General features: G+C 37.0%; 1 protein-coding gene across 1 annotated transcript in view; it reads right to left on the bottom strand.

Moving 5' to 3' along the window:
• SPATA16 (spermatogenesis associated 16) overlaps positions 1-24,938 on the bottom strand; it is a 232,567-nt gene that overhangs the window by 63,522 nt on the left and 144,107 nt on the right. Inside the window, exon 5 of the mRNA XM_061193423.1 lies at positions 3,856-4,003. Within this exon, the coding sequence (XP_061049406.1) occupies positions 3,856-4,003 (148 nt within the window). The remainder of the gene's footprint in view (positions 1-3,855; positions 4,004-24,938) is intronic.

The following is a 24,938-nucleotide window of genomic DNA, read 5'->3' as shown; positions in this document are numbered from 1 at the left end:
AAGCTACCTGATTTAACAAAGAGCCTCCAAATCTTAGGGATCTAAAGCAAGAGAATTTTGGTTTTTGTTTGTGTGGGTATTCAGTGGGTTGCCTTCCACATGGTCATTCAGGGATCCAAGCTTCTTTTGCCTTGTAGCTTCTTTAGTTCCGCAGTCCTATTTACTCAGTCAGTGGCTAGGGAAAGCGAGTTCTGCATGGCAGAGGTTTATGGGCCAGGCCTGGGAATGTCATACTCCCAGGGTATTTCTGTCCACATTCCATTGGCTGTTACTGAGTCACAAGCCTCACTGAACTGTAAAGGAGGCTGGAAATGTATTCTAGTTACATGCATGGGGGGGGGGGGAAGAGAATAGTTTGGTAAACAACTAGCCAGTCTTTGCCACTTTCGGTGGCAAGGACTTCTATTCCCAAACTGCTCCTTCATCTGTTTTCTCCTCCATCATTCTTTTAATTAGACTCAGCCTTCCATTCCACAATTAGAGCTTAGGTTTTAAGTGAAGTATTCTCTAGAAGAGAGGAAAAATATAGTCCAATTTTCACCCTGAAGTATAAATTACTAGAGTCATATTCTTTCTTAGAAGCAGGTATATTCTAGCACTACCTAGTGTAGTGCCTGGAATATATGTGCTCAATAAATGTTTGATGACTAAATGAATAACTGAATACACCACCCATCTCCATTGTAGATCCTCTTCTTGTCCTGAGGCTATTGGGATTCTGAAGCATGGAGAAAAGGAGAAGAGAAATGGCAGAATAGCATAGCAAGTTGGAGAGAGGACTGAAATGACTTCCAGTCTCCAGTGGAGTAGAGGGGATTTCTAGAGTAAGATCTAGAACTCCGCGTTCTGGCAGGGAGAGGGAATCTTAGAAAGTAGTTCTAGTCTGGGCCAACTTGTGTGGTAGGGGTGGTTGGTGTACATGTAAAGAAGCATTTACACCAGGAGGTAGCATGGGGAACTCATATAGGTGCCCTTGGGTGACCTAATGTGTCACATAAATGAGCCCATCAGGTCCTGCTCAAGCCAACAGATCTGTCTCAGGTTGCACTAGCCACATAATCTGCAGCTGTGCTGGCCTGCACAAGGCTTCCAAGAGGACTCTCTCCTCACATGCCCATGGGCTTCTTTGGACCCTTGGGTAGGCTCGAGCTCTGTGAAAGTTGAAACCAGACTAGGAGGAGAAGAAAGTCCCGTGGAAAGGGGGAAAAAGCTGGTGAATTTGATTAGATAGTTACCGAAGACAGACTAAATTTTAGAAATGATTGGATGGGATTGAGTCCTTTGGGGTGGGATAGAATATATTTTTGGCTCTGGACAGACCAAAGATGAATATGTGTAGGTTAAAAAAAAAGTCTCATGTTTGCACACATTTGCTGTGTGATTGTCCAGTCACACCTGCTGCATGACTATTTGTTGAAATAAATAACTGAATACATTTTTGGCAACACAGAAGCTTCTTAAATAGAAGGCATATAAAAGGAGTATCCTGGTGTTTGGGATGTGCCAACAAAACAAGGTCACTACCCTTCTAGGCGCTATCTCTCTTTGTGTAACTCACTTTCTAGCTACTGACTTTGGCTACTGATGCCTGCCCAAATCACCACTCTGCACCTCCTGTGAGAAATATCCAGAAGCTAAAGATCACATTTGACCTGCCCTCTTCCTCACCTTGGATTACCTGGGGGGAAAGGAAGAGATGCCACTAAGACTTGCACATATAGTTAGTAATAGTGGTTTCACCGTCGTTCCAGCAATGGCTTTGGAGTGACCCTTTAATCATTTGCAACAGAGACAAATAATGTCATCAGTGTAATAGCCTGTTAGTTCAAAGTACCCATTCTATAGAGCGAAGGACCTAACCACTCCTAATGAAATTTAAAATTCGAGATTGCCTTCACTACCTCCCCTTCTCCTCCAGAAACTGTCTTTCTTCTCTCTGTTCTCATATAGCACTGTCACACTCCAGCAATTAGTAATTATAAAATGATAGAAACAATCAGCAGTAACTTATAATTATCTTCTCTTCCAAAGTATAAGATCCTTTAGCATGAATCATCTTGCCAACAGATCATAATTCATCTTGATAACAGGTTTGATGGAGTTACATGAGATGTGAATCTGGCTTATTAATGTTATTGTTGTTTTTAAACCCTCAGTGGCAACAGTGCTTCCTAAGTATTAATTAATCTTCATGACTTCTCTGTGAAGTAGCTTAAATATAACTAAACTTATTCTACCAGTAGAGAAATTGGCAAACTGGTAATCTCCTCGATGAATCTCTCTTTATTACCAATGGATCTGAGAGTAGATATGGAAATAGCTGAATTGGATTAATTTTCCATGATACTAGATTGACATAACTTTTGTGTGGTATTGATTCCCCTCTCTGCCCCCCGCCCAGACCCTTGAAGATATCCATAACAAAATGATAAATGATTTATAACAATTAGCAAAAATTGTGAGTTCTAAAACATTTTTATCTACTTCCTTATAAAATGCTGGAACTAAGTAAATCAGCATCAGTGTTCATTATAGCATGCATGTGATTTCTTCTCTTCCCTTTCTCTGCCTTTAAATTTTCATTGTTCCTTAGGGATTCACTATTTAATCATCCCTAGTTATATTTTTAAAATATATTTCTTCTGAAGAGCTTGAAGCATTGTGGAAGAAATAAGGATTCCATAGGACCTAAATTTAATGCTTCTGTCACATCTCGGCTTCTATCAGATGGAAATAGTGTAGTTCAATGCGAGGATATGGGTTCAAATCCAAGGCCTGCTGCCACTGATTTTCTGATTTGCTGTGTATCTTTGGAAAAAGTGTTTTCTCTGGTAGCTGTTTTCTCATTTCTAAATGAGAATCATCTTACTCACTTCTTAAGTTATGGGAGTAACAAGAGATAATGAACGTAGAGTGCCTGGTACCTTAAAAGTGATCACTAGTGGAGTATATTATTAATCATATAAATCAGTGACTTGGCCCCAAAACGCTGACAAAAGGAATGCAGGGGCCTTAACAGGAGGATGTGATACTAGATGTGTGTATTTAGATTTTGCTTAATATGGTAGTCATTGCTGATTGTTAATTTATTTATTTTGAAAATAACAAAATACTCTTTAATATTGTTTTGACTCAGTGATTTAAAGACAGTAAAACAGAAACAATAAAAGCTTGTGACAACTCTTAGTATCTTAGATAACTGGAAATCTCCATCTCCATTAGAGATTGGCTTAATTTAGTACAAGAAAATTCTTGTCTTAATTCAGAATAACACTTGGAACATGGTAGATAGTAAAAAAGTATTCGGAATGAATGAATGAAAGCAAGTGGCTTCCAAAGACAAAAAGAGGAAAAAAGGACACCACTAGTGTTGTGTTCTCTGTGTACACTTGGCTGGCTATCCAGATCTCACTTGGATACCAGTGGCCCAAGAACGTAAAAAAGGAGGGACGTTTGAGGTGTGAGATAGATGGAGGAAGGAAAGTAGAGATAGCAGGGATTGGAGAAAAAAAATCCATATTCAGGAAAATACTATAATCACCTAGTTTACTGATGAAGTATATGGGGAAAGGTGATATTTTACTACAGGTTATTCTTTCATTTTTTATAATCTTAGAGTTTCTAGGTTTTACCTCTCCTCTTAAAAAAAGAAACATGATGGCACAAGGAATATTATGCTAGACCTATAGGGCTAGGTCTACTTAAAACCTTAAAATAACTTTCCATTTCAACTCATCAGATTAAAAAAAAAAATCCCTAAAACTGAAATAATCAACAAAAAATCAGAAACATCCCTGTATTTGTTTTTTATGGAAATAAGTTGTCAGCTGATACTTTGAAGATATTGAATCTTACCTGTGTAGATATATTTCACATATGCAGGATGAGTTTTTATGAAAACCTCTTTTACTTTTTCTGTTTTATCAGCTCTGATTTTTGTTGCAAATGGTGTGTACATAACTGAGAAAGATTCCGCCCTGGTGATGGCTTCTTCAATCATGGCCTGAGAGGAAGCAAACAACCCATTTGGCCTCAGTAACAATACATGACTTTAAGAATATAAAAAAATATGATTACCTTTATGGATGATTTAAAAAATCTATATACTGTACTGCAAAGATAACATATTTTGGTCTTGAATATTCATTAGAATGAACTTTTAATTAGTTCTGGAAATACTATTTCGTATTAAGAAAACCAATTAAATGAAGAAAGTTTGTAAACAGACTCCTCTAAACTGAGCTTGCTTTAAGATAAAAATAAAAATCCTATTTTCTGAGGTGTCATTTTTAACTTGATCTTAAAAATCAAATTCTTAAGTCTAACATAATTATCTTATGAACAGACACTGATGAGCAATTTTACTTTAAAAAATTAAAATATCTAGATTTAAGTATTGCCTATAAATAACATGACAAACTAGACAAACTGTATATTTTTCTTCTTCCAATACATGGCAAAGCCTTTTGGAATTAAAAAAAAAAAAAAAAAAAACTTTCTCAACTTCCTCCTAGCAAAGCTTTCCTTCCCTCCAGATCACAAGAGCCATTTGAGATGGATTCAGCTATTTAAGAATTTCTTTAAATTTTCTTTGTTCATGCAAGATACCATTCTTCATAAAGCCTGCCATCACCCTGAGCTTCCTGCTTTAACTAGGTCCATTACTATTTGAAACAGACCAAAAGGAAAGTTATGTGAAGTTTTAAAAGGAATTTATTCCTTTCCTACAACTTTTCCTTCTAACAAGGCTTGAACATTGAATAGAAAGTAGAAGTGTCTATAGTTATCACATTTTTCTGAAAATAGCATAAAAGAATATTATAAAAATCCATATTTAGTTATAGGAATAATTTTTTCCCTGACAACTAAAAGTTGTATACAACCAATATGGAAAAATAATAGATTTGAAGTTTCCAACAAAGAAAAATCATTTAACAAACAGCAATTTATATTATTACTGGTATAGTATATTGTAAACAAGTTTTAGACTAATATTAACAGCAATAAGGAGTCGATTTTAAACTGAGAAACTGAATTTCAGTTGTTGATTGCCTACTTCATTCCTCAGTGACTTCAAATGGCCCCTATGATCAATTTTTTAATTTACAATTTTTTAAAAGAAATTTCTTCTAGAAACATTTTAATAAAAATTGGCCATTTCCAAGAAATACCCACTGCATGCCCACCAATAAAAGGGAACCATAACAAAACAGAAAATTTACCATATGGCTATGATTTAAAGAAAAATAACTAGTGCACACTCAAGCACACCAGCAAAGTCCAATATTAAAGTCACATTCTTTCTTATGGGCTATGATTAGGATTCTGAGTAGACACTGAAATAAAACTTAATACAAATGCTGAGCTATTCAGGTCAAAGGACCTCTAAAGAAGCATCTGTCCTCAAAGGGATTCCAGTTTTAATTTACAATTTAAATTTGGTGTGGGACAAATTTCTGAATGGCTGAGGGAAAGAACTTATGTTGTCCACAACGCTGTCCTTTCCAGGTTTGAGGAACTAGAAGGGAAAGAATATGATTGTGATGCCAAACCCGGAGCTAGCACTTAGATGGAAGTAGCCATGGATTATGCAGCAGTGGATTCTGAGGGTGCAGCAGGTCTGGGTGCTGAGCCCTGGATGCTACTATGAAAGGCCAACTGCGGGAATGCAGGCAGCAGGTCTGGAATTCAGAGATGTGGATTAAGAACTCAAGCTGTTTAGGTACCAGGTTCTGGTCCTCCAACAGAAAGTAAAGATCCTTTATATTGAGTAGAAGAATGTTTTCTCCAGCTTGGTGCTTCATTGTTCATTGCTGGAACATGGAATATGCTAGAATACGTTCATTGCTGGAACCAATCCTGGGATGGCCTGTCCAGACCAAAAAAGTAAGTAGCTGTACCTGGATTCGTGTGGAGTGAGGTGCTGAAGAAGGGAGCTGTTCTAGACCTCAGTTCTAAGGTCTTGATCTGACTTTGCTGCGTTTTGTAAGCTGTTAGTTCCTGTATGAGTTTGCTAGGGCTGTCCTAACAAAGTTTCACAGACGTGGCTTAAATAACAGAAATTTATTTTCTCGTAGTTCCAGAGGCTAGAAGTCTGAGATCCAGGTGTCTACAGGGTTGATTTCTTCTTAGGCCTCTCTCCTTGGCTTGTAGATGGCCAGGTACCTTCTCCTGTGTCTTCACATGGGTTTCCCTCTGGGTGTGTCTGTATTCTAATCTCCTCTTCTTATAAGAACACCAGTCATATTGGATTAAATCCCACTTAAAGACCTCATTTTAACTTAATTACCTCTTTAAAGACCCTATTTGCAAATACAATCACAATCTACAGCCTGGGGTTAGGACTTCAGCATATGAATTTTGCGGGGGGGGTGGGGGGGGACGTGATTCAGCCCATAACACTTCCTAACATCCAAATAGCTTTCCTTGTGGTCTCTCTGAATATCTTGGTGAAGATATTTTGCTTTAAATTCTGGATCAAAAAATTTACTGAAGGTATTTAATCCTCTAGTTTGCTTCCAGAAAGGTATTAACAGTATCCCAGTAAGTCCAGGACAGAAGAAAACACTCTCTCCATCCCATTTCTTTTCCAACTGCTGGCAGCTTAAGTAACTGCTGGCAGGGTAGCTTTGCTAAGCCATCACACAGCAGGACAGGAAAACTCGTGCCCAAGAGCCTACACTAGGCTTTTTTACTTTTGCAAGTGGCTGAGGTGTGGTTTTTGTGTGGCAGCTTGATCTGCTTGTTTAAGGCATTGTGCTCTTGGCTTGATGCTCAAGGCATGGCATTCAGGCTTTCACAGGGCTCTCTACTCAGGAGAGTATGTGCTAGAGCATGGCCTCCCTCTAGAGCTCCCCACTCAGAGCCAGTAGAAATGGGGTTCTTTTGTGGCTTCTGCCCTCCATCTTGAAGATGAGTAAGGAAGTGGGTGAGTGAGCAGAGTGTGTATGCAAGAATAAGAATTGAACTTTCAATGGAGATACTTTCTCAAAGGAAATTATTAGAGCCCCAAGAAGAAATATTGTGATGTAATTTTAAATACACATATTTAAACTTTTAAATTGCATTTTAAATATAAATATACAGATATATAACATTTCTGTTACTTTATTGAATGACTCATTTATGAAGCAATCTAGAAAAAATTTAGCTTTAATATATTATTACTATAATTATAAATATTATAATTATTATTATTTAAAATAGTGGGAATTTTTGACTGTTTTTGGTTGGACACCAAAATATCAGGTTTTCATTTTGTGATGGTAATAATTTGATAATTTAGAATTGGACTTGTCTTTCATGAGCAGTCTATGTCCAGTTTTTAAAAAATGTATTTTATTGAAGTATAGTTGATTTACAATGTTGTGTTAATTTCTGCTGTACAGCAAAGTGATTCAGTTATACATATATATTTTTATATATATATATATATACACATTTTTTTCATATTCTTTTCTGCTCTGGTTTATCACAGGATATGGAATATAGTTCCCTGTGCTGTACAGTAGGACCTTGCTGTTTATCCATTCTGTATATAATAGTTTGTGCCTGCTAATCCCAAACTCCCAGTCCATCCCTCCCCCCAACCCCCTCGCCCTGGCAACCACAAGTGTGTTCTCTATGTCTGTGAGTCTGTTTCTGTTTTGTAGATAAGTTCATTTGTGTCATATTTTAGATTTCACATATAAATGATATCATATGGTATTTGTCTTTCTCTTTCTGACTTACTTCACTTAGTATGATAATCTCTAGGTCCATCCATGTTGCTGCAAATGGCATTATTTCATTCTTTTTTATGGCTGAGTAGTATTCCATTGTATATATGTACCACATCTTCTTTATCCATTCATCTGTTGATGGACATTTAGGTTGTTTCCATGTCTTGGCTGTTGTGAATAGTGCTGCTATGAACATAGGGGTGCATGTATCTTTTTGAATTATAGTTTTGTCTGGATATATGCCCAGGAGTGGAATTGCTGGATCATATGGCAACTTCATTTTTAGTTTTTTGAGGAACCTCCATACTGTTTTCCACCAATTTACATTTCCACCAACAGTGTAGGAGGGTTCCCTTTCCTCCACACCCCCTCCAGTATTTGTTGTTTGTAGATTTTTAATGATGCAAGAACAGTCTAATATGTGCAAATTGAAGATTTTAAATGTAAAGATTTTTAAAAACTGAGATATTTTGTAAGAATGATAGATATTAAAATATAAATTTTAGTTTACTTTTTACTATCAAAGATTTTCTTTTGAAAATCTTTGAAAATAAAGAGAACAGATGAGAAATTGTAGCTTGTAAAAAAGTAAGCTTCACTGAAAATGAAGGCAGATTTCAAATGATAGTTTTTAACTTGACAAAAATTTTCTGCAACTGAGTCATTCTTTCCCAATGTGTGAATTTCTCCGGTGTCAATAAATGTTGCACGTGTGCAGAGAATGGGGAAAACAATCAGTCCAGGTGTCCTGTTGTTAAGTGTACATTGCTATTAATTATGCTTTCTTTGCTGCAACACAAAAAAGAGCCTTGAAATTAGGTGTTTACATTTGCAAGTCCTAATAACTCTCTATTGTTATCCTCCTGTTAGCAAGTTTTAAAGCTTATAGTTACATAAACCAAGAGTGTCTGTGGGCAGCTCATTTCCTCTACAAACAGTAACATAATAATTTCTATTTATACTTCAGCTAAGCAAAAAAGAGCCCTTTGCTACCTCAGAAATCAACTTGCCTAGGATAATTGTAAACCAGGAAAGACTGGGAGAGACCGGGGAGAGAGCTACTCCATTAAGAGTAAAGGAAAAGCAAAGTAGAGGGAAAAGATAACTTCTAAACCAAAGGGGTTGATTCTTCCTGGTGAATTTTTAAGAGCACCCAAAGTTCTCAGGATAAATCTTGCAGTAACCATAAACCTCAAACATTTCCAGGATGACAGAATCATGAAATTTTTTCCCCTATCTCTTTGCTGGAGGATTTGGATAAATTGTAACTTTTAACAATGTGTCCAATGATGGTGGGTCAGTAAGTAGAATTCCTGTCATCACTAATTAGAAAATGTGATAAAATTATTATATATTATTATCAAATTATTCCTTTAATGCTCCCGGTATCTGGGTTGACCATAATTGCAGTAAATTGCTTTACTTACAAGATTAGATCTGGAAGCAACCTTGGGAATTTTCCAGCTCAATTCACTGAATTGCAGATGACTTAAGTGACTTGGAGAGGCATAAGTGACTTTTCTAAGGATAAACAGCTTTTTAATTTTATGGAATTTAGAATTAGGGTCTCAAATATTATATTTCACTTTCTCTTTGGAAAATTATGTTTTTACCTCCTGGGCTTTACCCTCCTGTTTAAAAACAGTCATAATAAATATCATTTTAAATTCTGAAGTATTTTATTTAGTTTTGCAGTATATGCGAGTGCTACAGAATTTTAGAACAATTTTATAATATATATATATGTGTGCATGTATACACACACACACACACACACACACACACACATATATCCTGGACACGTGGTTAGGCAGTTTCCCTTGCAGTTAGGTGTGGCCATGTGGCTGAGTGAAGGCCAATTTGTAGGCAGGAGTGATACTCTTTCCAGGCTTAGCCCATAAAACCCTGCCTAGAATAGAAACCTCTTCTATTTTCTTTCCTTATCAGCTGCCTAGAGAGGAAGACTCCCAGGATGTGAAGGAAGATTGAGCTACAGGATGGAAGGAGTATGGGTTCTCCTGTTGCTGACTGGAGGAGAACCAACCAGGAACACCCACATTGGACTATACTGTGAGTGAGAAATCAACGTTTATTGTTTTAAGTTACTGAAATTTTGGAGTTGTTTGTTGTAGTAGTTAGTCTACCCTAGTATACAATAATAAAGGAAAATTGGAATCTCTCTCATAATCCATTTTTTTTTCTACTAAGCCTTACGTGTTATAAAAAAAGTAAAGAAAAAAAAGCTACTTTAAGATAAAATAACTTCATTTAGCAGTGTGATAAATGTTTTTATATATCCTACCCTTTAATCCTCCTGAAGTCCATCTAAGTAAGTATTCCTAGTGGACGAATATGATTGTATTGTTTTATCTTCAGAATTGACATTATTAGATTCAAAGGAAGCAGTGCTATACTTGAAAGCTATGAATGATTGAATGGGAACCTTTAGCCCTTAGTGGTTAATATGGCTCTTTGTTATTATATTAATAATGATGAAAATTTGAATGATACCTAGAATTTTCTAGAAAATGGAAAAATAAAATTTTTGAGCAATATTTTTCAAGCTTAATCCCTTTGAATATATATGGATTTAATTAGAAAGATTTCAATTTTCTTGAAGTTTAGATTTAACCTAAAGAGCAGATTTTCCTAAGGAGCAGAATATCTTACCTTGAGACTTACCTATAAACCTCTTCATAGTATCATTTATGAAATAGCCTGGATTGACATTTTTATGATAATTTTATTAATATAGTGAGATGTCAGAATACAATATGTAATCATTGATTTTTGCCCCTGCCTTGATAACCAACATTTTAATGCTGAAATATTTCCTTGGATTTATGAGAGTTCTTTTATTAAACAACCTTCACTGTAAGTTCCATATTTTTCTAATATAAAGGAATATTTGGCAGCTTTTCCATTGCATTTATTAGCCCAGTGATATGAAAGTTATAAATATTGTCATGCATTGTAAATCAAGGTATTTAAATTTTTATTTGCATTTTCTGAAAATTACCAAATATTCTATGGACAGGTTACTTGTACAAAGTTAAGCAAATTTTTATATAGCTGTTTTGAATTCTCTACTTTGCAACCTGTCCTGTTTAAAACAGTCACAATAAATACCATTTTAAATTCTAAAGTATTTAATTTACCTTAGTTTTGCAGTGTATAGAGTATTATAGAATTTTAGAACATATGTATATATATATATACCACATATTGTGTGTGGGTGTGTGTATGTGTATGTACTCCACTGTTCACTCGCCAGTGGGGTTAGGGCTAAGGTTTTGATTATATATGATGCTTCCATTAGCTGAATAACTTCAGCATTTAATGCCCAAAATTTACCCTGTGTTAATTTTTAATCATTTAGATTTTGTAGCAGGATTTTATTTCCATGCCCCTTCAGCATGGAACTAAAGAGATGGAAGGGACCTAAGATATTATTTTAAAATCACTCAACTTTATAATCAAGGAAACTGAGGCTTGTTAGTTCTGGTGACTCACTTGAGGTCACAAAATTAGAGATGGAAGCAAGACAAGAACACAAGTCTCTTGAACCAATGCTCTCTCTTACACTGAGAGAATTTTCATCTTTGTAATTAGATTGTTTCCTAGAAGTATAAGATCAAGTATTAGTTTCCATTTTCTTTTTTCATGACTGTTTAATTCCTGTCTTCAGAGACAAGGAGAATTTGACTCTAATGCTAACAAAGAAACAAATGCACCACATCAAAACTAAACCAGGTCAAGATCCTCTTCACAACAATAATCCTAACACAAAAGAGAATATTTATCCTTCACTCCTACTGGCCATAAGAAGACTGTTTTGTCCACCAGCCGCTCATAAGATTTAGGATATGCTATCAATTAGCATGCCTCTCTCAAAGAGAAACATTTACAAAAAATTAAATGAAAGGCTTCTTGATGGGGGAAGTTAATAATGTGCTTGGGTTGGTCTAACTTATTTAATGGCAAAGCACATATAATTTGGAAATAGAATATAAAATATGTTCTTGTTCTAAAGACCCTGAATAATTTTCTGCTTGCACATTGGAGAAACACTAGCTGATAGAAACTCAGAGCTACAAGTGTGGGTTTCAGCAGCCTCCAGACTCTTTAGGATGCCACAGAGCTTTTATTCTTGATGACTTAAAATGAATCACCAAAAGGTATCACAGGAATACATAGCTGTATTACCAGTAATTATTTCATAAGCACAACTGGGTATTACTAACAAGCTTCAGCCCGTGTTCAGTGGTAAATGCCAACACAGTTTAGGACCCTTTTTGTTGTGGTTGTTGTGTGTTTCATCTCTATACTTTGTTTAGTTACCTGAAAGTAGATATTCCTTTTGCTAACGGTATGTATGTTGTTTTCTTTTCTTTTTTATTTATTTATTTATTTATTTATTTATTTATTTATTTATTTATTTATTTATTTATTATTTATGGCTGTGTTGGGTCTTCGTTTCTGTGCGAGGGCTTTTCTCTAGTTGCGGCAAGTGGGGGCCACTCTTCATCGCGGTGCGCGGGCCTCTCATTATCGCGGCCTCTCTTGTTGCGGAGCACAGGCTCCAGACGCGCAGGCTCAGTAATTGTGGCTCACGGGCCTAGTTGCTCCGCGGCATGTGGGATCTTCCCAGACCAGGGCTCGAACCCGTGTCCCCTGCATTGGCAGGCAGATTCTCAACCACTGCGCCACCAGGGAAGCCCTGTATGTTGTTTTCTGATTGTATTTCTTTTTCTTTTATATTTTACTTATTTATTTATTTTTAATTTTTTTTTTTGGCTGTGTTGGGTCTTAACTGTTGCACGCAGGATCTTCGTTGAGGCATGCGGGATCTTTCCTTGCGGCGCATGGGGTTCTCTCTAGTTGTGGTGTGCGGGTTCTTTCTTCTCTAGTTGTGGCGTGCAGGCTCCAGTGCACATGGGCTCTGTAGTTTGCAGCACGCGGGCTCTCTCATTGAGGCGCGCGAGGTCAGTAGTTGTGGCGCTTGGGCCTAGCTGCCCTGTGGCACGTGGGAACCTAGTTCCCTGACCAGGGATGGAACCCATGTCACCTGCATTGGAAGGTAGATTCTTTACCACTGGACGACGAGGGAAGTCCCTGATTGTATTTCTTGACTGGTGGTCTTAGGGTATGGATGGCTGGCACCCACAACATGGTAAGATTGGGACAAGAACTGGGTTCCCAGGCTTTTCTCTACCAAGAATTTGTTTTATCTCTCGGGCTGCTATGCAAGACAACTTTGAGTGGAAAAGTCAAGGATGCCCTTGAAAAAAGTGTATATTGTAGAAGAAGTTGAAAGAATCCTAGGATGTTTAATTTGAAGACAAGACACAGGTTGTATGAACTGACTCTGTCACCAGAGAGCAACCCGCTCTTGCACTCTACCTATGTAGATTTTGTTTAATTCATTGATAAATCTGGAAAACTCATTTATTAATTGTGTTCACTGGACATTGGCTATGTGCTGTAAATAAATTCTGTTTATTTGTTAAGGCAACACTGGAAAACAAGCATTATTATCTCACGTTACAGATGAGAAAACCTCAGTGAGAATCACCTCACACTGGTCAGAATGGCCATTATCAAAAAATCTAGAAACAATAAATGCTGGAAAGGGTGTGGTGAAAAAGGAACCCTCCTGCACTGTTGATGGGAATGTAAATTGATACAACCACTATGGAGAACAGTATGGAGTTTCCTGAAAAAACTAAAAATAGAACTACCATAAGACCCAGCGATCCCACTACTGGTCATATACCCTGAGAAAACCATGATTCAAAAAGAGACATGTACCCCAATGTTCATTGCAGCACTATTTACAATAGCCAGGACATGGAAGCAACCTAAATGTCCATCAACAGATGAATGGATAAAGAAGATGTGGCACATATATACAATGGAATATTACTCAACCATAAAAAGAAATGAAATTGAGTTATTTGTAGTGAGGTGGATGGACCTAGAGTCTGTCATACAGAGTGAAGTAAGTCAGAAAGAGAAAAATAAATACCATATGCTCACACATATATATGGAATCTAAAAAAAAAAAAAAAGGTACTGATGAACCTAGTGGCAGAGCAGGAATAAAGACGTAGACATAGAGAATAGACTTGAGGACACGGTGGGGAAGGGGGAAGCTGTGGTGAAGTGAGAGTAGCATCAACATATATACACTACCGAATGTAAAATAGATAGCTAGTGGGAAGCAGCTGCGTAGCACAGGGAGATCAGCTTGGTGCTTTGTGACCACCTAGAGGGGTGGGATAGGGAGGGTGGGAGGGAGGCTCAAGAGGGAGGGGATATGGGTATATATGTATGCATTTGGCTGATTCACTTTGTTGTACCACAGAAACTAACACAGTATTGTGAAGCAATTATACTCCAATAAAGATCTATTAGAAAAAAAATCAGTGAGGAAAATACAATCATATGACTTCAAGAAAAGAGGAGAATTTATTTTTAATTGGTGTGCAATACCATCAAAAAGATGGCTGAATATAAATAAAAACATTAAAAGCTTTGACCTTCACAGATTATCTTATACCTAGGTGAACACAGCTTAAAAAATTTCATAATTTCATGGAATAGTTATTCCACATCTCCAACTGCTAAAAAAATGTGACCTCAATTTATCAGCAAGCTTGTAAATCAATAACCCATAAGTATCTGTGGGAAACATGAAAGATAACCATAAACCCCTCTAAATTTGGTTTTGCTCATAACAATTTTTGATTTTCGGATGCAAACAAAAACAAAGAAGGAATCAACATGTTCACAAATTTGAACTGGAAGGCAAAGCCTCTATGTATCAATAAATAAAATAACCTCATGGCAACCGAGCAGAATAGCCACAGGACTTCTGGGAATCAAATAGTTATACCTAAATTTGTTCAGGTAAAAGAAGGCCCAAATTGCCTTAGATCTCTGAAACCCACATCATTCTCAAATGAAGGAAAATGTAAAGAAATTTAGAGGTTACTTTTTTTTTCTCCTGTAAGAACTGTCGGAAACCAAAAAACTTTTTAGGAGGGAAAAAAAGAAAAGGAAAAGCTGACTTTGTCTAATCACCTATGGATATTACTGCAAAAGCAAACCAGCACCATGAAAAAGATATATGTATATACACACACACACATATATTTCTGAAGAAGAGTACTAAGTAAATATTTCTTCGGGAGTGGCTGAGGATTAATTTTCTTGCTTGATATGATGTCACTCTTTTCGAAGGAGCTTGGATTATCAACTTGCAGATGGATAGGGCTGATGTACAAGTGAAGTGTGCTGCCCCCTGCAGGGCACATTCTGAGGCTCTGTCTCCACATTCTTGTATGATCAGGATGCCTGACTTGTTTTAGCAGGAGACAAAGTCGTATATTTCTCAGTGAGAATTTGGGTTTTAAAGGCAGACAACCTCCGAAGAGGTGGTTGACTAGAATTCACACTGAGGTGAAGTAATTGAGTGTTTGACTCATTTTTCAAAGAAGGCTTTGCCTCTTCACACGTACATGTGGGACTGAGGAGGAGGGACAGTGTGGGGAGAAGGGAGGGATGGGGCAGATATAAAGCAACCTTACCTACTTGACAGTCTGGTCAAATCAATGCCATCAAATATATAGTACTGATATGTATGCATGAATTTAATATGTGTATGGTTGAGGCTCCTTCCTCCATCCCTCTCTCCCTGTCTTCCTCCTTCCTTTTTTTCCTTACTTCCTTTCTTCCTTCCTAGTCCCTGGGACACTCACAGAACATCAACAGAAAAACTATGCAAAACTATACAAACAGAAAATAATGTCACGGTCACTATCTCCTTCACGGGAACACTCAACCTTGGATCAAATACATGCCTCAATTACATCTTTCATTTAAAAGTGAACCTCTTTTACTGGCATACTACCTCAAATAGCATCAAAGCAAAATGAAACACAGGCAGCATTTAACAACGCTGGTAACCATAGAAACATATCATTAAAGAATATATAAACAGGAATGAATAATTAGATGAGAAATTCATTTCTACATTTATCTAAGACCTAGGAAAAGAAGCTCTCTTTTACCTCTCATCTCAATTTGGACACTTCCTCTTTAGCCTATCTTCTAACTAAAAAGTATGAGAATTCATAAAATGAGAATTTTAGTATTGCCTAGCTTAATGGACAAATCTCTTTGTAGGCAAGTGACTAAAAAATATTGCAGTGCCCATTGTTGTCCAGATGTAACACTGAATGTAGGCAAGGATCCTGATGCAGCCAAGGAGTCTGCTTTCAGGATGGGAGGTGGGCAAGAAAACCTGACTGACATCATGGTGAGAGAGGGAGAGCCGTTGTTGATCTTTAAAAATGGGAAGCACAGTTTGCCTCATTTACTGGAGGCATCTATATATAGTGGAAAGACTGAGGGAGGGAAGAATCTGGGGCTTATGGATTATATCAGTTACATTGTCAGGTAGGCAGCATCACCTGTGCAGGTCATCTGCCACTCTACCTTTGCACCTAGGGAAGCCCTACATAAACTCTATGGTAGGCTAAGTTGGTTATTAACTTAAAAAAAATTATAAATGGCCTTAGAGACCATCTAGCACATGATTATGCAGCAGAATCACCTAGTAGGGGGTCAGTAGGCAAATATGATTTTCAGAACCTCACCCAACTCTGAGGATCTAATACTTCAGATGTTTTCCCAAGTGCCTCTGATGCAGCTGGACCAGTGTTTGAGAACCATTGACCTAAGCCAGCTTCCTCATCATATAGCAGCTGAAACTAAAGTCTAGAGCAGTTGTGGTAGATTGCATTGCTGGTCTCAATTTCCCCCCTCCCTATAGCAATATCATATCAACAGCTTTGTCATGGCTTTGCAGTAAGCAGAAGAATTTATGTCCTTGGGCTTGACCACGTGCTTTTCTTTGGCTAATGGAATGTTTCAAGCATGGTATGAGCAGAGGCTTGAAATGTGCTTCTATGGTTTTGCTTTCTCTCTTAGAATCCTGCATTTTGCCATAAGAAGAATAGACATCAGGTAGCCATTGGTCTAAGGAGGATGAGAGACATGTGGATCACACTTGGGCCTCTTTGCAGCTTAGAGCTAAGCCTAACCACACCCAGCCAAGACCAGCCTAGATCAGTCAAACCCAAGTTAACCTTATGATTATTATAAGTCACTGAGTTTTAGAGTGATTTGTTATACAGCATTATTGTAGCAATAGCTGACTAATACAGAAATGAAGTGATTTACCCACAATTGAATCCTAGCATTGGAACTAGAAGTTATATCTTGTGAATCTGAGGTTTGACCTCATTCTACTGCTCTATGTTGCCTGTTTCCTTTTGCTTCCTTTCCTTCATAGAGTGAAGCACAGATATCCATTGCTTCCATAAGATCCCTTCTGCTCAGTCTACATTCCCTATATTCCAGAACGTTGTCACCTTTCCTCATCAGAGCTTACCTTTCCTTCCGCATCTTGTTCCTTCAGGATTCTGTTTTCATGCTTCCAAAGAGATTAGGAAAGTCTCAAACTAATTCCCACCACTGTGTCTAGGGGTCACCCATTAATGAGTTAAGCACTTCTAGATAAAATTTCTTTTTCATAGTACTTGGGGATGACTAGAGACTTAATGCCAAATGGTGGAAATTTAAGCATAATATATGGCAATTGATAGGGAAAATATTTTTAGGTTAGCTTTGCTGTTTCTCAAATTATATATAATCCAAATATTATAAACCCTAGGGACTTCCCTGGTGGTCCAGTGGTTAAGACTTTGCTTTCCAGTGCTGGGGGTGCTGGTTTGATCCCTGGTCAGGGAGCTAAGATCCCACATGCCTTGTGGCCAAAAAAAAACAAAACATAAAACAGAAGCAATATTGTAACAAATTCAATAAAGGCTTTATTGAATATATTTATCAAAAAAAAATATATAAAACAACAACAACAAAAAACAAATACTATAAGCCCTAGATTGTACTCAGACACGCCTTGTCCAAATATTTTATAAACTCTCTGCCTGACAGGCTAAATAAATAAATAAATAAATAAACTGTAAATACAGACCATTTAAGAGAAATGCTCATATGGTATTTCTATTTTGTTCCTTCTGTGGAAAAATTTTTCACAAGAAGAAAATCTTTAGAGAGAACACATTTTTTCTTCTCCAGAATATGTAGGTGTTTTGTTAAAGATAATAAAAATTTTGTGGTTCCTTGACCTTACTTTGCCTGTAATTTCATATTAAAGATTTTATTTTTATTCTGAGGTTGAGATATCATAACTGTTTACCAGGTAAATGACTAATATTGGGATGATTTTGCAATATCAAGAAGAAAAACAAAGAACTGGAGTGTAAAGTTAAGTCTAAGAGGTCAACTTCTGTTCAGTGTTAAGGTAGCCTACATCATTCTCTGGTTAGTGCAGAGAAATCCTTTAGCTTGCTGCTACCTTGATCACCACTTTTGAAAGAAGAAGCTAATAGCTAAGACCTTAGAATTTGCATGAAGACACCTGTGAGCACAGAAACCAATGAGACAAAAGACTCTTGGAAAACTGTAACCTTCTCCAAATATTCCGATGAATCCCAAACTCAGCTAAAGCACAAAGGTTGTCTGCAATTCTGAACTTAAAACACACACACACACACACACACACAAATACTTGTTGAATTAACATAAGCACTGAATTTTTAAATTGCAAACAAAACAACTATACCAAAATATTCTCAATTTTATTGGTTTGAGTTTCATGTCAAACCATGATGGTTTTTGGTACTTTGACGGTATTGTGGAAGAAAAACAGATTAAGAAGTGATGTCTAATTTAAGTCCCAGTTTTTCTTGGTAAGTATTTTGCGCTAGAATATGTGCTTTTGAAGACAGGGGGATGTCTCGTTCGTTCACTGCTGTATATCCAACACATAGCACGGTGCTTAACACATGGTCACTAATAAGTGCTTGATAAATATGTGCTGAATGAGTATGAATGACAAATACAGTTTGAAAGTAAAGAAGAAGGCTATCCACTAACTTAAGAGGATTCTGGAGACACTGGATTGGAAAGGTTTCAAGCTTGAATGTCTACAGTGCCGTCTGAGGAGGCACTATATGACACTAACATTCTGGGTGCTATTTTTTGCTTTGAGTGCTGGAAGCAGTAAATGTCTCCTGTTAGGCCCAATACCAAAGTGAAAAAGGGCTGTTGGAAAGAGAAGGAGTAGTGCAAGTGTCTTATCCTATGGTCTGTGAACCCCTGAAAGCCATGGAAGGGCTTTAGGGGACCGCAAACTGTGCACCATCTTCCTCAAGCATGTGCCTGGGGAAAATCTTTTGTCTCTCAGGGCAGCCAGCTCCTAATTTTGTCCCTTGAAAGTAGACTAATTACACCAAAAAATATTTCTTTTTGGTGAGCCCACCTTGGAAACCATTTAGGCCATTGATATCTTTAAGATGGTGCACATTTCAATGCCAAGTACAACTTGAATTGGATGGGAAGTCTTGGTATTCTCTGCACAGATGGAGGCCCCGAGAAGTTGGCACTTCCTCAGCCTCTGCTGCTTCACTAAGGAAAGATGCTCCACATGTCAGGCTTTTTACATGGGCCCGTGTTAGTGTCAACAGCCCTTCCAACAATCCCTGAAGAGGTCCTTCTACTGCTGTGAAAGTCTTCAACTTCCTCAGAGCCAAGAACTCAAATCATTGCCTTTTCAGTAAATCTTTGTCAGGATATAAGAGCACACCATGAGGTTCTTTCCTGTTAGAGAAGTGTGTTGGCAATCCAGAGAAGAGATTTAGGAGAGATTTGGTTTGGTTAATCCTTTTAACTTTTTTTTAAGAGAAAAGAAACCCCTTCTTAGAACAAATTGGATGTGAGAAGTTCATTCCAGGACTAGCTTTATAATGGCTCATATCTTAGTTACATAAATGAGGCAAATCTTTTGATCAAAATGCTGAATTTACTATTAGAGATACTGCTGAAGATCGATGAGTTTTTTTGGTCGAGCTGCTATTCTGAATGAGGTTGGTGGAGTCAGACAGAAATCTGAATTTTCTAATATTGGAGGTGAGACTGATAAAGTCTGGAGAGTTTCTAGAGACAAAAATCTACAGACACTCTGCAAATGGCTTATGTCTTATGAAGGTCATTTTTTGTCCAGATGACTTTAGAATGGAAACAAATTGCTGACATAGATAGCCTTGATAATATGAAGTTAACAAAGATAATCTCATTGACTTGAGGACAAAGGAAATGATGTAATATGAATTTTGGTATTTCTTGTCACATCCCCCATGTGAGATATTGTGAGCTACAGGAGCTCTGACTCCATTTGCTATCAGACTTTGTGAATCAGAATTTTACCTCTTATTGCCATTAAATGAAACATTGACATTGATGCAATGTCAAGTATGTTATTTCAGTTTCTTATTCCAGAAAAAGTGTACAACCTTCTCACAAGTGTGAGAAAGCCATAATTCCTTGTCAATGCTGTTTTGTTGACTATGTGTAGATCAATTTCCAATGCAATGAGATAAATAATAAGCACATTTTTTTCTGTGTATGTGTTTATGAGTATTGTTTTTAAGTGGATGCTTATCAGTTGAATCAGATTCTCAGAGGGGTTTATGACTTGAAAGAAAGAAAGAGAGAGAGAGAGAGAGAGAGAGAGAGAGAAAGGAAGGAAGGAAGGAAAGGAAGGAAGGAAGGAAGGAAGAAAGAAAAGAAAGAAAAAGAAAAGAAAGAAAGAAGGAAGGAAGGAAGTAAAAGGAAGGAAGGAAAGAAAGAAAGAGAAAGAAAATTTAAAATGAACAATCAAGGTGGGGAATGAACTGATCAGGCAGCTTGCCCCTGTTTAGTGGGGTTCCTCTGTACTCGTTTCATGGGAGTTCTGAAACAAAAGTAGCTGTTATTGCCTTTTCTCACTCCACTTTGCTGAGTGATGCAGACCAGAGTTGGCTCTGTTCCTCACATTGCAGGAGATAAAGCTGCACACCAGATAACTCACGTGTCTGAGAGCATGGCTGAAAACGAAGGTGAGAAAACAGGAGAGGGAAACAGGAGTGGAAGAGGAAACCTTGTTTGTTTTTACATTTCCTGATGCTATTAAATCTAGCTCAGCTCCTGAGGCTATTAAATCTATCCTTGGATCTAAGGGTCAGGGGGCTTGGGAGGTAGACTAGAGTTTACTCTAAAGTTCTTCTTGGAATAATTTTATTACTTTAGGAACATCATATAAATACATAAGAGTCGCTGCTTCAAAATGGCTAATTCCCAGCCTGACTAGGGACTTCCCATTTTGCTAATTAGTTCAGAATTTTGATGAGGTCTGGGGGTGTTTGAGAAGAGGAGGCTGGCTGATAACAGAAGATGAGTATCAGTTTGTAGAAGTACGAATGCAGGTACGGTGTGACAAGGTATTTCCAACTCTCTCTAGCTCTGAAGAGGTGATACTATTATAGAATAACGGGTGCAAACACTTTTAATGAAAGTGATATATCCCAGTATGAGTTGTCATATAGTGTCGAGCTTTATGCCTTTTTTCCTTGCTGAGTTGCTGACATGGAAAGTATTCCTAATGCAGTTGAAAGGTGTTCTTGAGCTCACCAAAGCAAAGGTCTGTTCTTCTGCATCTAAGAGATTGTAAGTCAACGATCTGTGAGAGTAGGTGTATACTTGTTCTTAAATTTTTACATTCTGAAATTTTCCATTCCCTGTTTAACATCTCTAAGAGAATAACTGACCAGGGTGGTGGGGATTTTATGTGGTTGAAAGGCAGATATATAGTAACTTCTCCACTTACAAAAGTAGTGAAAATAGCCCCTATCTCTTCAGCCTTAATGGATGTCTACAAATGTACGTGCAGACATAATTTCTAGTCTGTGATGTGTGGGGCGTTCTCACATTCAACAGTGTAATTGCCATGGTGGTTTGGGTAGTGGGACAGCCCTGTCTTTAAAGTTGGCATGGACTGCATACTCTCTGGCAGTGTTCCAAAAACCCCTTTTGACTTAGAACAGAGCAAGGTTTGTGGGAAGATGTATGCATTTGAATTAAGATCAGGGAAAGGGTGGCTAGCAGAAGGAAGTATATAACTATTGAGATACTGGTGTGGTGTGCTGATGTTGGGGCAGGTTAGAGGGGTTTTGTTTATGGAACTTATCTGCAGGATGTGTTTTCTAATCATGTTTTTTCCATAACATAATTACATTTGTAATTATGTTACAAATTTCCTTAAATTTGTGACATCATGTTTGTTTTTTTATTGAAGTATAGTTGATGTACAATATTATATAAATTACAGTTGCATGATATAGTGATTCAAAAATTTTAAAGCTTGTACTCCATTTATAGTTATTATAAAATATTGGCTATATTCCCTGTGTTGTACAATATATCCTTGTAGGTTATTTTATACATAATAGTTTGTATCTTTTAATCTCCTACCCCTATATTTCTCCTCCCCTCTTCCCTCTCCCCTGAGAGGTAATCAGTAAGTAATCACTGAGTCTGCTTCTTTTTTGTTATCTTCACCAGCTTATTTTATTTTTAGATTCCACATATAAGTGACATCATACAATATTTGTCTTTCTCTGTCTGACTTATTTCACTTAGCATAATGCCCTCCAAGTCCATCCATGTCGCAAATGGCAAAATTTCATTCTTCTTTATGGCTGAGTAGTATTCCATTGTGTGTGTGTGTGTGTGTGTGTGTGTGTGTGTGTGTATATATGCCACATATGTATATATACATATATATGTGTATATAGATACACACACTATATATATATATATATATATATATATATACCACGTCTTCTTTATCCATTCATCTCTTGATGGACACTTAGGTTGCTTCCATATCTTGGCAACTGTGAATAATGCTTCTATGAACATTGAGGTGCATGTATCTTTTCAAATTAGTGTTTTTATTTTTTTCAGATATATACTCAAGAGTGGGATTCCTGGGTCATATGGTAATTCTATTTTTAGTTTTTTGAGAAACCTCCATACTGTTTTCCATAGTGGCTGCACCAATTTACATTCCCACCAACAGTGTAGGAGGGTTCTCTTTTCTCCACATCCTCGCCAACATTTGCTATTTGTGGTCTTTTTGATGATGGCCGTTCTGACAGGTTTGAGGTGATATCTCATTGTGGTTTTGATTTGCATTTCCCTGATAGTTAGCAATGTTGAGCATCTTTTCAGGTGCCTGTTTGCCATCTGCATGTCCTCTTTGGAAAAATGTCTATTCAGGTCTTCTGCCCATTTTTTAATCAGTTTGTTTGTTTGTTTGATTTGAGTTGTATGAGCTGTTTATGTATTTTGGATATTCACCCCTTATTAGTCATATCATTTGCAAATATTTTCTCCCATTCAGTAGGTGTATGACATCATATTTGGATGTACCTGAAAACATGAGGTTTTAGAGCTAAGATGGGCTTTAAGAATAGACCTTCTCAAATGTCTTATGCTAGTTACCTCTTATTTTCTACTTGAAACACCTCTAGAGACTAGCCTGTTTTAGGTTAGATGTTGGTGTTAGAACTTGGACTGAGTCAGATCTGACTTCCAGATGAAGACCCTTTTTCAATATACCACGTTGCTTCAAATTAAAGGAGAAAAAGAGAATACAAGGACAAATAGGTTTTTGTTATCTTCTATTAATGCAGAATAGTAAAATAGTAGTATTCTTTTTACTCCTTTTTTTAAAAAAAATTTTATTTATTTATTTATTTATGGCTGTGTTGGGTCTTCGTTTCTGTGCGAGGGCTTTCTCTAGTTGTGGCAAGCGGGGGCCACTCTTCATCGCGGTGCGCGGGCCTCTCACTGTCGCGGCCTCTCTTGTTGCGGAGCACAGGCTCCAGACGCGCAGGCTCCAGACGCGCAGGCTCAGTAATTGTGGCTCACGGGCCCAGCTGCTCCGCGGCATGTGGGATCTTCCCAGACCAGGGCTCGAACCCGTGTCCCCTGCATTGGCAGGCAGATTCTCAACCACTGCGCCACCAGGGAAGCCCTTTTAATTCCTTTTTTGTATAGCAAACATGCACGTATTGGTAAGTGGAGATTTTTTTTAGTAAAAAATTTTATTTTATTTTAGGTAAATAAAATAAGAATATTAATGCTCTTTGAAAGCTAAAGAAAACAGACAAAAATTTATTTACAAAATTTTCAAGCTCTTAACCTATCTTAGGTTGCACCAACGTTGAATCTATTTTTTCCTAGTTCAATGTAGATAAAACAGTAGGTACTCAATATATGTTTGTTTAATGAATGAATAAATTGAAACAAACATTCGTTTGGGAACTACTAAATGCCAGGCCTGCTGAATATCATCTAACCCTCAAGATTCAACTCCTTTCCCACCTTTCTTCAAAAGCCTCTGAAATACTTTAATAAAAAGCCCTTTTCTTTTACTATATCTATGTAGTAGACATTATTTGCTTATTTTTCATATCTAGCAATTTTTTACAACTATTTACTTACATACATAAGCAACTACTACTATTTTGCATGTTCCAGACTCCCCTAGGAAAGTCTTGCACTTACTAGCAAATTAATAGTTTTTTGAAATAATAATAATTTTATCTACTTTAAGGTTAATTTACAGGTGTCAAGTATATTAGGACTAATTTAAATCTTTATTTTTAGGTAAATTGAGCTCCAAATATTTAGACAGAACCATATAAATTAATGAAAATTTTATATGCTAAACCTAATACTTCATTGTTTACTGAAGACAACATGTGATATAGAAACAGAAAACTAGGGGCCAAGACACAATAGTGAAAATGTGGGAAAAATCAGGAAGTATCAGAAGACTGTTGACAGTTATTTCTCACTTTCATATTAGTGTTTTAGCAGATCTTATTCTAGTTGGTTGAAAAGGTTCATGTTCAATTACATTAAGCCATCTTGATATGCAAAGAAAAAAAAGGCCACACACAGTTTGGAGATGAGAAGATTTGGAGGAGGGAGTTGGCTTCTGTACTGGATTTTCAAATATTTGAAAATATTTTGTTTGGAAGTGGGTTTCCATTGGGTCCATGTGGCCTCACTGGGAACTACTTGATGGAAGTTTTAAGGGAGTAGAAATCTATTTTAATGAGGCAAACAGTTTAATAATTAGCAAATTAGATGTTTTTGGGGGATAAGTGAGCTCTTCACTTTGAGTATATTTCATCAGAAAGTCATTGACAATTTGTGGGGAGAGGATAGGATAAG

Source organism: Eubalaena glacialis, chromosome 6, assembly GCF_028564815.1.
Source record: "Eubalaena glacialis isolate mEubGla1 chromosome 6, mEubGla1.1.hap2.+ XY, whole genome shotgun sequence".
In the NCBI taxonomy this organism is placed as follows: Eukaryota; Metazoa; Chordata; class Mammalia; order Artiodactyla; family Balaenidae; genus Eubalaena; species Eubalaena glacialis.
Note: the sequence above shows the minus strand (reverse complement) of the source record. Positions and strands in the feature narration are given on the sequence as shown.